The sequence below is a fragment of the Stylophora pistillata genome, chromosome 3 (assembly GCF_964205215.1).
Source record: "Stylophora pistillata chromosome 3, jaStyPist1.2, whole genome shotgun sequence".
NCBI classification, from domain to species: Eukaryota; Metazoa; Cnidaria; class Anthozoa; order Scleractinia; family Pocilloporidae; genus Stylophora; species Stylophora pistillata.
The window spans coordinates 426760-442163 of NC_142521.1; the positions used below are offsets into that span (position 1 = coordinate 426760).

Consider the following 15404-nt stretch of genomic DNA (forward strand, 5'->3'; position numbering starts at 1 on the left):
GCGGTTACTCTGTTGTTGTATTTAGGGAGAGTGGACCTCTCACCTCTATGTTGGAGGAGGTAGTAGCTTACAGTCAGTTGAGATTCTGTAGTGCAGGTGTAAGCTTTGTCCAAGGTCACCATGAGGGGTTTTTGGGTAAAACACTGAATTCTCACAATACCTCTTTATTCTAGAAGATCACTAGAAATACGTCTGAGCAAACTGTCTGGATATCTGAGAAAACACTGGGGATAACCTGAGCGTACTAGTAGATAATTTCTTATTTAACCACTAGAAAGTCTGTAAGTAATGATAAAAGCACAAGAACAGGGTTGGCGAAGTAAATTAACCTAATTAACTATTGACTGAAACAACTTATTTTGTAAAGGGAGACAAAGTTGTTGTGGGTCTTTCAAAGCTGTTCCAGTCTGGATTATTGGAGGAATTTACAGACATAATGAATGACAGCATCAAAAGCATGAATATTAACAACACAACCGAGTGGTGGACACTAAGGACAAGGCTTGACAGGAGAATGAAGGTGATCAACATTTCAACTCTCACGAGCCATGAATGTGTATCCTCTCCTATGACATAACTGAAAGTCTAAATTGTAATAATTATGGTCATTTCTTTAGAACGTTTTGGAGAAACTTGAAGGTTCTTGGCTTGGAAGATGGAGAGGAGTTCCTCTTGGTCAGCCTATTGATGAAGAGTAATGTGAATCAATAGCATCCTTTGCCAGAGAGTTGGAAGAGAAAGTTTCAATCCTGTGTGGATGTTGTCCTGATAATCATTTGCTTGAAGTATGTTGTGCATGAATCAATCAGAGTTTCCCGAGTTATAAGGATGGCAGATTGTATGAAAAATGTTTTGTCCATCAATCTTTGTTATGATTTGTGTGCCATCTTTGGTGCTTGACCCAAAGATGACAATTGAAGTAGCAAAACCTTGCATAGTAACCGAATGGAAACTAGGGATGGTTGAGTGGCAAGAGCACTCACCTCCCTGCTGTTCCACAGGTTCAATTCCCAGACCTGGTGTCATATGTGGTATGTGGGTGGGTATGTCCTTGCTCCAAGGGTTTTTATACAGGTTCCTTGGTTTTCCTCCCTCCACAAAAACCAACATTTCAACATTTCACTTTAAACCAGTGGACAAGAAGAACCACCTCATGGAATGCCCCCAGCTAAATCCTATTGTCATTATTAATATTTTTATTATTAAGTGTCCTTTGTTTGTTGTAGGTCCTCATAGATTCGTCATTTTGCTTGTCAAGAAAAGAAACTGCTGAAGCACTGACTGAAATTACTGCCATGGATGCTACCTTACCTTCTTTTGAAAAAGTAAGAACAAGAAAATTTTGTTGCAATCAAAGAATTCATATGAAGGTGTAGTCTGATCGTCCGGGTGAGTGTAGTCCTGAGAAGGACTGTTGTCGGTGGCAGTGACTGACGTTTCGACAACCTGTGCGGAAGTCATCATCAGAGTCAAGTGAGTGATTGTTGTCAGTAGAATGTTCTTATTCCAGTTCGTGTAACTGGAATAAGAACATTCTACTGACAACAATCACTCACTTGACTCTGATGATGACTTCCGCACAGGTTGTCGAAACGTCAGTCACTGCCACCGACAACAGTCCTTCTCAGGAATACACTCACCCGGACGATCAGACTACACCTTCACATGTTACCCCCGGGTTCAAACCATTTACTGCAAAGAATTCATAATCAAGTGTCTAGAGTAAGTTGGAATTTCACTGCTTTTGTCAAAGCATAGGGCTAACTCTTCACTCTAATGAAGGGCTTAAGTCAGATTTAGCAACTACTTACATTAACTAAATTGTAATTTGGTCCACTTGTGTTTCCCAGACATAGCAACCCTCTGGTTTTTTTCTTCTCAACCTGTATTGCAATAAGCTGTTGTGATTATTTTTGTTTTGATTATTTGGTGTTTGATAAAATTGCACTCTATTGGTTTATCATCGTCAATTGCCTGACAGGAGAATGTGTTTAGTCTTAGCTACTAGAGACAAAGGGAGGTTCCTCATCCTTGGCCCTTAAGTAATCATCTCTCATTTCATGATCTCTCACATTGCATGTTTCAGCTACTTGATGAAGTTCAGAACCTCACTGACAAGCTATTTGAAGATACAGACAAGAAAAGCTGCATAAACAGGTTTGAGGGAACATAAAGGTTAATTTTCTTTCTTACCTTCATTACTTGTACTCTCGAGAAATTATTGATGACAACAAAATTCCTTCTCAGGTCTGGAGGTCACTCTGCAGAGAACATTCCTCGTCATCCTGTAATCCTAACTCTTGGAAAAGTAAGAACCAGCTTTTTTAGGTCTTACATTTGTTTAGTAATCAGCCATTAAATGTATTCTAGCTCTAGCTCTGAAGACCTGAAAACTGAACAACCAATATGTGGGTTCTTTGTAAATAGATGTTGGTGAACTGTCAAGGAATCAAAGCTTTGCCAAACACAAGGGTGGGAGGAAAGGCATCCGTAATGGACTGACATTCCATATTAGTTTAAAAAGTGGTCATTTGCAACATTAGTGTAATGGGTACTGGTTGCTCACCATTATATTCAAAGTGTTCAGACACTAAGGTAGATTTATGGGCACGCACAGATATGCTGTAATTGCAAGATGTGTGCCTAAATTGTGGTAGCAGATCTTACTTATCAACTCATTCAGTATTGGGACGTACTCTTCTACAATGTTTGAAACCAGAGTCAATTTCTGGCATATCTATAAATCAAATTGATCTGTATTTTATGATTCATAGGATATTCAGCATCTTCCATGGGAAAGCATACCCATCCTGTTTGACCAACCTGTGACAAGGGTCCCATCTCTGCAATTTCTTTTTTCCAAGGTACACATTTCATTAAGAGGTCTTTGAAAGTTTGAAGACCTGACTTGTTTCTCAAACAACTGTCATGTTTTCTCCCAGAACCATATTGATTTTTATCTCTGCTATGCTGTCAACAGTGGAAAGAAATTTATTTTAATTAATTATAACAACCGTGATGCCCACTGATTGTGTAAACCATGGTTTGGGTTAGACCTTGTGTAAAGAACTGGCTCATTTGGTTTCTGGAGCATAATTCTCCCTCACAATAATGGTTTGTAATTTTATGAAAAGAAGTTGTGATCTGATACAAAAAAAGTGTTTGTCATTTCATTATCTATTAGCCAAGGTAAGCATACAGGAAAAATTGTCAATTGATTGAATTGAATGAAGGTCTTTTGAAATGTGGTTGCCTACCACAACAACTTTTGTGCCAGATTCTTAGCTTTTTAATACCTTGATATTCATTGTCAGTTAATATTTTTTTCTGCATTTCTCTTGATAGTTATCGTGTCAAAGACAGTTGCCTGAGAATAACCTACCCAACACCCAGAAAATGTTTCAGAAGTGGTTTGAAAGGTACAAAACACAAGCAAACGATTGAAGCAAATGAAACAGAAGAAAGACCTGATGTTGTGTTTCTTATATATTAAACTAGGCTATACAAGTTGATAGAGGTAACACCAATATATTATAAACTGAACAAATAGATTCAATGTTGCTGTGTGTCTGTTTAGTAATAGATCACAGATGACATCAAAATGTAGTAAGAATAAAAAGTGGCACAGGAAGCCCAGCCAAGTGTGTCACTGATTTTGGCATTTTGGCAACATGTAATGGTTTTAAACAATAAGAAAGCAAAATATTGTTGATGGTGACATTACTCTTGCATCTGTTTTTTAATAGATCACAAGTACAAACCAATCAAAATGCTTGTATAATCCAGCGTATATGAATAATTGTTGTCACTTGCAGCGAAGATGGATGGCAAGGTATCACAGGAAAGGCTCCCACACAGGAAGAGTTCAGGAGTGCTTTAACTGACCATGACCTGTTCATGTGAGTTATTGTAAAGGCTCCAGTAAGGGGCCTATTAACCCACACAGCCAACTAGGAGTATTACCACTCACCCCCCCCCCCCCGACAATTCGGCAGAAGCCATTAGTCCTTCTGGGTGAAGAGAGGCACTGTGAGAGTAAAGTGTTTTGCCCACAAACACGACACGCTAACCCAGCCAGTACTCCAACCCAGACCTCTCAACCCGGAGTCCAGTGCACTATTCTAGGGTCTCCCATCAGCTTTGACTGTCCATGACCTGTTCATGTGAATAACTAAAAGCACTCCAGTAGATCTCCTTTTAAATGGGCCCCCTCTGTCAAGAACAGCAAGCTTCTGGTATGCTTCCTATCTCTCATCAGCCTGCAATTTACCCCTCTCCTTCTTCCCAACAAAAACTGTCATGTACTGGTGACATTTTCCTCCATTTGAGAATGTCGGCTTCCATCTTTAAACATTACAAGTTCTCTACCAAGAAATGTATACAACAGATCAGGGGGAATATAAAGAATTTGGCTCTTACAAAGTTTTTGAAAAGAAGGTTCCCCTCACACCCCTCTGATATGCATACCTCTAAAATAAACCCTAGTTCTGAAACCCTGAAAATTTCTAAGCCTGCCATTGACAAAGTAGAAAATTGAAAAGGTCGTAGAGGTTGGATATTTGCAGAGCTGTCAGTGCTGAAATACTGAGAATCATGACTCTTAAATGTTAAATAAGTTGACTAAGATAGAGACAAAGGTACTTTGGGTTTCTTTTATACATACTTGAAATTTTGCTTGTGTGACTAATTAGGTTGGATGACCCATGTTATTGTCATTCTGATATGTCTGTATCAGTTACTACCAGTAATGATTTATGTTACATTGACTGAACTATATGCAAATTACAACTGAAACAGGGGAGATGGTGTTTTTTTTTTATTTTAGAAGTGAAATCAGTATCTATGACCCTTTTTATATGACATTTGATGCTCTTGCGTGAGTTGCAGTTGCTTAGCTGCTAAACTGGGTCCATAATACAACTGTTACACTTATTAAGGATCATATTTACTGTAGGTGCTCTCAACCAATACATCGGTTGACATAATTATTTGTCGAGAGTCAGTTAACATTTGACCGATATGTTGGTTGACATTTGGCTGACAGTCGGTCAATGTATCGGTAAAGATATTGACCATCAACTGTCAACCAAGTCTCAACCAAGTATCGGCCAGCTGTGAACCAACCATCAACCAAGTGCCAACTGACTATCGACCAAGTGTCACCCAAGTGTTGACCGACTCTCAACTGATATATCAGTGGAGAGCACCTGCAGTAAACATGATCCCATACTTAGTTCTAGATGCGATAAACATTTTCAGATAAGGGTATCTACAGTAGAAAGTTTTATTGTTGTTGTTGCTTTAATCATCGCATCAATATTCTTTCTAGATATTTTGGTCATGGCACTGGGCGTGAATTTCTGCAGGTTGATGACATTCAAAGGTTGGATTGTCGAGCTGTTACTCTGCTTATGGGTTGCAGTTCGGGAAAACTACAGGTTAGTTTATACCTGACCGTGAAGGAAAAACATTATCACATAATTTCCATAGTTTCCATTCGGTTACTATGCAAGGTTTTGCTACTTCAATTGTCATCTTTGGGTCAAGCACCAAAGATGGCACACAAATCATAACAAAGATTGATGGACAAAACATTTTTCATACAATCTGCCATCCTTATAACTCGGGAAACTCTGATTGATTCATGCACAACATACTTCAAGCAAATGATTATCAGGACAACATCCACACAGGATTGAAACTTTCTCTTCCAACTCTCTGGCAAAGGATGCTATTGATTCACAATACTCTTCATCAATAGGCTGACCAAGAGGAACTCCTCTCCATTTTCCAAGCAAAGAACCTTCAAGTTTCTCCAAAAGGTTCTAAAGAAATGACCATAATTATTACAATTTAGACTTTCAGTTATGTCATAGGAGAGGATACACATTCATGGCTCGTGAGAGTTGAAATGTTGATCACCTTCATTCTCCTGTCAAGCCTTGTCCTTAGTGTCCACCACTCGGTTGTGTTGTTAATATTCATGCTTTTGATGCTGTCATTCATTATGTCTGTAAATTCCTCCAATAATCCAGACTGGAACAGCTTTGAAAGACCCACAACAACTTTGTCTCCCTTTACAAAATAAGTTGTTTCAGTCAATAGTTAATTAGGTTAATTTACTTCGCCAACCCTGTTCTTGTGCTTTTATCATTACTTACAGACTTTCTAGTGGTTAAATGAGAAATTATCTACTAGTAAGCTCAGGTTATCCCCAGTGTTTTCTCAGATATCCAGACAGTTTGCTCAGACGTATTTCTAGTGATCTTCTAGAATAAAGAGGTATTGTGAGAATTCAGTGTTTTACCCAAAAACCCCTCATGGTGACCTTGGACAAAGCTTACACCTGCACTACAGAATCTCAACTGACTGTAAGCTACTACCTCCTCCAACATAGAGGTGAGAGGTCCACTCTCCCTAAATACAACAACAGAGTAACCGCAATATAACCAAGTTGTTACAAACACATCGACATACAGTGCAATCCTTGTTCTGTGCTTCTCCAGATGTTGTGTTAATCTTAACCACAGCAGGATCACAGTCAGCCCTTACCCTGCAGATCAGCAGTTCTCTGTCCTTGCTTACTGGATGTGTGAAGGTTTCCAAAGTGCAAACAGTCCACTCTAGAAAACAATAATTCTAATTTCTTACCTTGTCAATATGACACTATAGGATTATTGCCAAAATTCATTATTTGCTCAACGTAACAAATTAAATTTCAGTTCTACTTGTCAAAGGAACTAAAAATTCATGGCAAATGTAATCATCAGTTCTATGTGTAGCATGAGCGGAAGAATTGGGAAGAGTCAAATGAGGTGGTCTGGTAACAAAAAGTTTTTAACAAAGTCATTTTGCTTAAAGAATTATGTTAAATTAGTGATAATTACATTTCGCTAGAAAAAAATATTCTCCTGTTATAAGAGTCACACTGTTCTACAAACCAATCCTGAGAAAGTTGAACAGTTAAACACTTTCTTTGAAGCTGGTTTGGCTGCATAACACAGCTGAAAGCTCGCTATTGCTTGTAAAATAACTATAATGTACCTTTAGGCATGTTCTGCAATAGGGAAATTTCTTCAGGAGTGAAGAGACCGTGTTTGTATCTCTCAGTTGCACACAAGGAAAACTTCATGATGTTTCAAGTCTTGACCAGGGCAGCCAGTTTTTGGTGAGCAGTATTAGTTGAAGAGTCATCAAGTGACAAGGAGGAAAGACGTTCTGCAAGCTTCACCAGATCTCCTTTGTTTTCCTAACAGACAAAAAGGAAATAACAAAATAAAGAGAAATCTACTTGTAGATTTATTAAGTTCCCTGCTCTGGCATCCCATGTTCTAGTTCCCTGTTAACATCCCATGTCTTACAGTAGTTCCCTGTTCTGGCATCCATGTTCTAGTTCCCTGTTCTGTAATCCCCTGTTCTGGCAGCCATGTTCTAGTTCCTTGTTCTGGCATCAAAGGTTCTAGTTCCTTGTTTTTGCATCCCATATAAAGGAGCAGATAAACTTTGAGTCACTCAGTGCCACAGTAATTGGGGATACCAGTAAACACGGAGAGTTGTGTGCCATGTCTAAGAGGTAAAAGCATCCAACTGGCTTTCACAAGGTCACGAAAAATCTCTCTCTTTTGTATACATAACAAATAGAAGTCTATCAAATGCAACAGTAGCTACAAGTACTCACAAGCAAAGGTGTTATCATATATACCAAAGGTTTAGAAAAATCCTTTGCTATTCTCCTAAAATAACAAAACCACAGGGATTCAATCGAAAATATCCCTGGTCACTAGTCAGTGAAGTCATCTTTAATTAATTTGAGTTGAAACTTCAACTTAAATTAACAAAAAGGATGTAAACTTTGCCATTATCTTTGTAGTCTAGATGAGTCTTCTAAAAACTAGTTCCAAATTAATCTTTAGAGGTAAACAATTCCCCTTTGGCATCTTTACTATAGCTAAGACATCTTGCTCTATGGGGACATAAGAAGTTGAAATGAAATTTGTTTATACATTTGCCGTAATTGCAAAAAAAAAAAAAAAAGAAAAAATCTGAAAAATAACTGTTTTGCTGGTTTGGACAAGGCAAATTTACCAATTACCAGCAGATTAATTCAATGTTGAATTCACATCAGGGGAATAAAACAAAAGAAATTAACCCTTCATTTTCAGCACAACTTCACGTTCAGCAAACAATTTTTAAGATCTTACTTTATTCTCTTTCCTGTTCTGGTAACAGCTTGATGTCTAAGAGTAACAGACAAGGACAGTTAATATTATCCTCAAAATTCTCTCATCTAAAATTTTGGATTGATGCTCCTTGACTTTCTGATCTAGTGTGGGTCCAAAAGTTTAACAGAGCTTTTACTAAACATTAATAAATCACCTGTATGGTAGGCAAAATTGCCTTGCTAGTGCAACACCATCCACAAACTGCCTCAAAGCTTCCCTCACAGCTCCCTGATGAGCATACAGCTGACCAACTTGTAACAGGGATGAGAGCAAGTCATTTAGGATTGACTAACTAGAAAGGTTTTGGCCAGAACTTTCTGATGTGGCTAGCAAATCTGCACAAACAAAAGGAATAGATGCCAAAATATGTGATTAAAAGTTTAATAATAAAACAGAAGAAAACTCTCCCATGTTTCAGGCCAGTTTGATTGCACTTTTCTCTATATTTTAATCAGGATAATAACACATCCAATTACAAGCACAACTCTATCTCAAAGCCTGAATTAGGATTGCAAGGTATTGCCAACCACATGATTTAGGTATATATTATCAGGGGCTTCATTAATGTTTTCTGCAGGAGGGAAACTGGTTTTCACAGGCGGGCAAAACTCTTTGAACTGAACTTCTTTATAAGATAAACTTTCCTCCAGACCGTCAAATCAGGTGGGCAAAACCGTCCTCACAACCAGTCAATTTGCCCGGTGCCTGGCCCTTAATGAAACCCCTGTATTATCCCAGTCATCAGAACACATTGTCCCTAGTAGAAGCTCATAGAAATCAGGGGCACTACTTTGCAAGCAGGGCTCTGCAGAATTGTGTCAAGAATAAAAGGAAACAAAAATTCCTCAATCACCTTACCCAACAAATTTTCCTTATGCTTGTGTATCTGTTTGCCAGTACAAAACGCATCTAAACCAAAGATTTCTTCAGCCATTTGTGTTAGTTTATGAAGTGCATCCATAGCCCATTCCAGGAGTCAGTGAACCAAGTAGAGGATCTCAACAATGATAATACTAAAAAAAATAACTGTCACCTGGGAATTACTCATAAACTCATGAATTGATTCACTGATCAAAAATTATCTGGTTGAACAGACTGTTTTGTTGGTACTAAGTCTGCCTAAATTTTCACAGGTCACTTGGCGACGGTTTATGAAAACAATGAAATAAAAAATCAATATTGGGGAGCTGGGATTGGGCGGTGGTGAGGTCACTCGCCTCCCATTAGTTCAATTCTTGGACCTGGTGTCACATGTGGGTTGAGTTTGTTGTTAGTTTTCTTCCTTACTCCAAGGATCTTTCTAAAGGTCTCCAAAAACAAACACTCCAAATTCCAATTAGACCTAGTATCAGTGGACAAGAAGAGCCATCTTATGGAATATCCACTGCTAAATTCCCATTTCCATTATGAAAAAGTTACTGAATAACTGTGGAGAAGAGTAGATCTAAGTTTTGGAAAGAGGAATTTCCAAAGAAGAAGAGTGAACTTACCAACTGTTATCTTAAATTTGTGGATTGTGGGTGGGAGCATTGCATATTCGCAGCAAATTGATTTCCATCTGGCTTTCAACAGGTGGGACTTGTAACTCTTGTGTGTGAAGACTTCACTCTGCAGTGCTTCCTTCAGGGAGACCTCCCCTTCCGCATACTCAACATTAATCAATGAAAACCACGACTGACACACACATCACAAACTGAACAATCCCGTGTTTACACGTACTGACTATTATAGACCTGTTTAATTGGTATTTCCTCCTATACCGTATATTGTATAATATACATGAAAAAATTTCTCAGCTCTGATTGGTTAAGATGAGCGCAGTTTTCAGTTAATTCAGTGCAGAAGAGAGTTAATTCAGTACAGAAGAGGGTTAATTCAGTGCAAAGAAAGAAACAAACCAGACATTCTGATTGGTCAGAATAATTGGTCAATGTCAATGTCAAGGTCAATGTCACTTGCAGGATTTCAATAAATTATTTTTGCATGTGATGCATGCGCTTTTCTTCCGCGTAGTTATGAGAAGCTACCTCGTATTTTTTCATGTATATTATTAATACATAATCACATGATTTTCTCGTGCAATTTGGAATAAATAATCACTTGTAAATGTTTTCAAAGATCACAAATTGCACTCACCCTATGGGCTCATGAAATTTTGTTAGTCTTTGAAAAAATTTACTCGTGCTTATTTATTCCAAATTGCACTCAAAATCATGTGATTACTATACAAATTGGATTTCCCTGCTGCTCTCAGAGGCTAGCTGGCCCACAGTTTCCTTGCCTAAAGCTATTCCAAGTTCTTCAGCACAAAGAAAAATCACCAACATGGAGCTAGAGTACCACGTATACATGTATGCCTGCATGATGAATGCTTGTTTAACCCTTTGACTCCCATGTCAGAGACCAAGACAGGAATTCTCCTTACAACATCAGTACAATGCCAAGCAGACAAGTGAGGAGAATAAAGAAAAAAATCAATTGTAGAGGATTATTTAGTTAATCCAATACCAAATTTTCCAAACTTACATCACGAGAAGTGTTTGGCAGACAGTAAGTAGAGTTAGTTAAAGCAGTGATAGGGTTAATAATGATTTTGATTTTTCATACCTTTCCTGTGACTAGCAAATAGTGACTCTTGGCCAACAAGAACTGAACCCATGAAGTACTGCAGGGCTCAAATCTATCAACCAGGTTACTTGTATGAGACAGAATAATTGAAGCATGTGACAAGTCCAGAATGTCACACAATGAGTGAACAGCATCACTTAGGGCACACAATCCATTATCCAGCATATCTTTGGTACCAACTGATTGGGATATACTGGCAGCCATGCAAAGAGCACTAGCTTTTTTTAAGGGCTGCAAGAAAACAATTCATTCATTGAATGAATAAAGGGGGTAAGATTCTGGTGGGAAACTGTTGTAAATTAAAATAGTAAATAGTCTTTATTTCACTGATAAAATACATATCAAGTGTTACATATAAAGTGTAATGGGCTAAAATGTGTATTAATTACTTACAGCCAAGTTATGCTTAAAACCAAGTCTATTAATAAAAGAATTTTTAAAACGCTCAGTATTACAAAGCGGATATAAATTATTGGCTTAACTTGCCTAAGCCTAAGGGTAGCAGAGTTAATCCTGGGAAGGGAGTGGTGCAATGGAAGATGTTCCCACACGCTTAATTTTTTGAAGATACCCATATGTTGTGCTGCATCAGATGGGGCAGATGGGGGGGGGGGGGGGGGGTTGGAATTATAAGTACATATAATTTGGTTTCATCAGCTGAGTTGATAATGTACATGCCAATCGGATGCTGAAAACAATTTCTGAAGCTGATGTTTCAAGTATTAACCCTTCACCATTTGCTCTGATAAAGGGCTTAACCTTGGAATATCAGCTTTAGAAATTCTTTGCTGCGGCCAATTAATATTTATTAACCCAGTTGATACAACCAAATTATCTTGTAATAACCTCCAACAATGCAGAACCTACATTATTCATTACACCACTGATAACAAAGGCAAGGATCCTCACTGTATAAAATTTACCAGTCGAGATAAAAAAGACCTGACTGGAGAAAATCATTCTTTTCTGTTGAGTGATAGCCTTTTCCTTCAAATACTTAAATCTCTTAAAACTGCTGTCATTTCTTGTACCGAAACATTTTTTTTAACATTTCTATTGCCATGGTCATGTTGTGACAGGACTGCATGAACAGTTAATTGCCTGTGGGAAATCTAAATCGTCACCAATGAAAGTACGTAGCAGGTTTCACCTGTTTTAAAAGCCCAAACATTTCAGCAGTGATAAGCAAGTAATGATATGTCTCTTCAGGATTAATAAGATGGTCCAGGTCAACCTAGAACATTAAAAAAAAAATTAAGTGAGAATAACATTCATGCAAGATTAAATGTATTGTATACAGTGGGAGATGCAGTAACCCAATGGTTAGTATGCTGCACTGCGGGTCAAGAGGTCTGGGTTTGAGAACTGGCTGGGTCATTTTGCTGTGTCCACTTGGGCAAAACACAGCTTTCTTTTCTATCACGTACCTCTCTGTAACCAGGAGTACAGATAAAAAGCCTGCCAAGTGATAAAATGCTGGGGGAAGGGGATAACCTTGCAATGGACTAGCATCCCATCTTGGGGGAGTAGTAATACGCCTAGTTGCTTAGCCCTTTAACTCCCAGAAATGATTTAAACATGTATCTTCTCCCTTTAAAGCCCATACATGATTCAACAGGTAATGAGAATACTTGAGCTTATCATGTAGAAGTTGTTCTCTTGATCTAACACCAAATTCTTATAACTTATTTACAAGGAAATGTGTAGCAGCTAGAGGGGAGAATTAGTGATTAGGTCTTGGGATTTAAAGGGTGAATTCAATGGAAACCAGGATAACCTCGGGCTGGGTGGGCACTCTGTTTGAGTGCAGACTTAGCACAGCATTTAAATTTTAGTAATCCATAAATCTTTAATGGCACATCTTTCAAATTGTTTAAGTACCTATCGTAAAACGTCTGAAAGTATCAAAAGCTGATACCTATTTAGTTCTCACAACAAATTCCCCATGAAAGAAAACTGTTCTTGGAATTTTACAGTTTCACTTGTTTTCAAATAAAGAATTCTCACTGCCAGTGAAAAAATATTAATGTTTTGGAAATTAAAGTAAAAAAATATATTACATAGCCCTAAAATGCTTTTTCCAGGAAACATTTACCTTTCCACTGGTGTCTTGTTGCAGTGATTTGGTCCTTAGTGACGTCCACATTTCCAAAGCTGCACAAAGTGATTCCATAAATGGTTGCTCCAGGCAGATATCTTCTATCTGAAAAGTTACACCAACATTTCATTTGACAGTCTGATATTTTGAGGGAATGAGGTGCTTTTGGGGATGCACCGGAGGTGCAATGTCAGGGCCCCTTTCCCTTCTGCACGGTCCTCCATGTACACGTACAGGTACAGTATGTTGTTGTTGTAGAAAAACTGACTACAAAATTCATGTCTAAATGTAAAACAGGCACATGACATTTCATCAAAGACAACAATTTGTTCCTGAAAATGTGTTGAACAAGGAACAATATAAAATCTGTATAAGTAATGTTCACTCTAGACTTCAAATTAACTGAAATCAACTTCTTGCCCCAGTGCGTCTCTTTGTTGGAGGCACACTCAGTGGCCTAACAGATAGCCTGCAGCCAGCACGACCTCAAGAAATCCAAATTTGAGACCTGGGTGGGTCATCAAATTGTCAGATCAGATCTTAATCAAAAAAGTTTCCAGTACTTTCCTCTTCTCCTTCATAACTGTCAGAAAGCTCTGGCCTTGCTGAAGTTGCTCTCTCATTTACTGCATCTTTGTGCTCAAGCAAAGCCTGCCATAAATATGCAGCACCAAGTCTATCCAGCAAACGTGAATGCATGTTTTTCTCCTCATCCTGACTATCTGTTGAGTCCAATAACTGCTCTAGAGTCTCCCCAGCTTCTTGACAGTACTGCGGTGCAGATCTAAAGAAACTCAGCTACTATTAGTGTCGAGCCCTGCAGTGTCTGCTCATCGCAGGTCTAGGTTTCTTTTGATGCAGATTTGATGTACTTGAAAGGGATCAATTTTTTTTGTCCCTGCCCATCAAGGTGTCTGCTGAGTAAAGATTCATTTTAATAAAAGTAACTGACAGTTTGAATGACCAACTTTGTCCTTTCAATAAGAAGATGATAAAAATTCTTCACAATTAATAGGAGACTTGGTCAATCCATGGTTACCATGCTGAACTCCAATTTAAGAGGACTGTTTTGGAGTCCTAACCAAGGCCACTGTGTTTTGTTCTCAGGCAACCCACTCTAGTTTCATACTGACCCTTTCCAACCATGAGTATGGATTGGTAATAGCAACTTAAATGCTGTGGATTTACAAGCAAGGGCTCGAAATTAATGGTAACCCATTAACCAATGGTTAGTAATTTTCAACGTTTGGTTACTAAAAATTTGTCCAACTAACCCGACATGGTGAGTAACATTTTCTAACATATTTAAACATCAGTAGACCTCAGGGCAAAGAGCACGTAGGCCCGACTCTCAGAGGAATACTTAGAATACTCAAGTTGTTAAGTCAACTTTAACTCTTTTTAGAGAATGCTGTAGATGTACTGTTCTTGACTAATCATGGTAAACAAGAGGGAAATAAAATAGGTGGATAATTGTCTACGTTTTTGAGGTCACTATGCAATTTCAGCTACTCTTTAATTTGTCCTAGTTGTTATTATCAAAATGTTCAATATTTGAGATATCGTAACTTGTGAGCTTGGATACCAAACTTTATTATTTGGTTAGTAAAAAAGATGTCTACTAACCCGAAGGGTTAGTGATCCAAAAATTAAATTGGAGCCCTGCCTGCCATTGACTAACATCCTGTCCAACAGCACTAGGCCTTTCAGGCTGGTAGCTAAGAAGTTAGGCTACTGGCTGAAATTTCAAGTGAGGTGGCTCAAAGGCGGTGAACAATTGTAAGTATACAATGAAATGTATGAAGTTCATATATTTTGAACTGCGGTATTAGATACGCATGATGCACAATCCTCGCAGTAGATAGCGCTATTGCTTAAATACACTGTAGCGCTATTGCTTAAATAGCGCTATCTACTGCGAGGATCGTGCATCATACGTATCTCATACCGCAGTTCAAAATATATGAACTACAGCAATTTGCCCTACTGCTGTGTCATAGCTGAAAAAGTTTGGAATAATTCAATGAAACATTTTGGCAGGTACAGTTGTACTTCACTTATGAAAGGGGAAACCATAAGAAGAAGTCAGAATGTAAAAGAAAGTATTTTGTTACCTTTTGGTCTTGTAACAAGCAAGCTCTTCCTGCAAAACAAAACAGAGCTGGCTTCCTTCTACATCTTTTGCATCTTCTTGCTCTGCAAATGCACTGCATAGGGTTCTGAGAAGAAAAAAGAACCAAGAAATTTCTTCAAACAGTTTCCAATTTACTCAATCTTACTTTAATTATGTAATTCTTCAACACCATAATGATTATATCATTTTGTCTTTTTTTATCACTATGCCTTATCTCTCCAGAGTCAACCTTAAAAATATTAGAATTCTCCCCATTTTTTTCTTCCCTCTTTAAATTAATTTTATTTGATCAAGTTTAAACAAATTAAAACCAATTTTCTGG

The 15404-nt window shown here is 38.0% G+C and overlaps 3 protein-coding genes across 3 annotated transcripts in view; 2 read left to right on the forward strand and 1 right to left on the reverse strand.

Moving 5' to 3' along the window:
- Positions 1-7672, reverse strand: part of LOC148733974 (separin-like) — a 55739-nt gene extending 48067 nt beyond the window's left edge. The window contains exons 1-5 of the mRNA XM_088753168.1: positions 7362-7672; positions 7045-7249; positions 6478-6623; positions 5923-6075; positions 5658-5825 (exon numbers count right to left, since the gene is read on the reverse strand). Coding sequence (XP_088609294.1) covers positions 5658-5825; positions 5923-6075; positions 6478-6623; positions 7045-7132 — 555 coding nt within the window. The 5' untranslated portion in view covers positions 7133-7249; positions 7362-7672. The remainder of the gene's footprint in view (positions 1-5657; positions 5826-5922; positions 6076-6477; positions 6624-7044; positions 7250-7361) is intronic.
- LOC148733981 (uncharacterized) lies at positions 372-713 on the forward strand. The gene is made up of 2 exons (XM_088753214.1): positions 372-520; positions 618-713. Exons 1-2 carry the CDS (start codon positions 437-439, stop codon positions 696-698), a joined length of 165 nt encoding a protein of 54 aa, XP_088609340.1. The 5' UTR covers positions 372-436; the 3' UTR covers positions 699-713.
- On the forward strand, positions 708-5615 carry LOC148733982 (separin-like). Its single transcript, XM_088753213.1, has 8 exons — positions 708-785; positions 1227-1325; positions 2087-2157; positions 2248-2308; positions 2775-2864; positions 3346-3419; positions 3816-3899; positions 5330-5615. Exons 2-8 carry the CDS (start codon positions 1296-1298, stop codon positions 5571-5573), a joined length of 654 nt encoding a protein of 217 aa, XP_088609339.1. The 5' UTR covers positions 708-785; positions 1227-1295; the 3' UTR covers positions 5574-5615.
- Positions 7673-15404: the final 7732 nt, after the last annotated feature.

What these genes read in the sequence shown, in the direction of transcription:
- LOC148733981 (XM_088753214.1), top strand. Translation starts at nt 437, where the DNA reads ATGAATGACAGCATCAAAAGCATGAATATTAACAACACAACCGAGTGG. An exon ending in GGCTTGACAGGAGAATGAAG is followed by an intron (nt 521 to 617) that starts GTGATCAACATT and finishes TCATTTCTTTAG; the next exon opens with AACGTTTTGGAGAAACTTGA.
- LOC148733982 (XM_088753213.1), top strand. Translation starts at nt 1,296, where the DNA reads ATGGATGCTACCTTACCTTCTTTTGAAAAA. An exon ending in TGCAATTTCTTTTTTCCAAG is followed by an intron (nt 2,865 to 3,345) that starts GTACACATTTCA and finishes TTCTCTTGATAG; the next exon opens with TTATCGTGTCAAAGACAGTT. An exon ending in TTTCAGAAGTGGTTTGAAAG is followed by an intron (nt 3,420 to 3,815) that starts GTACAAAACACA and finishes TGTCACTTGCAG; the next exon opens with CGAAGATGGATGGCAAGGTA.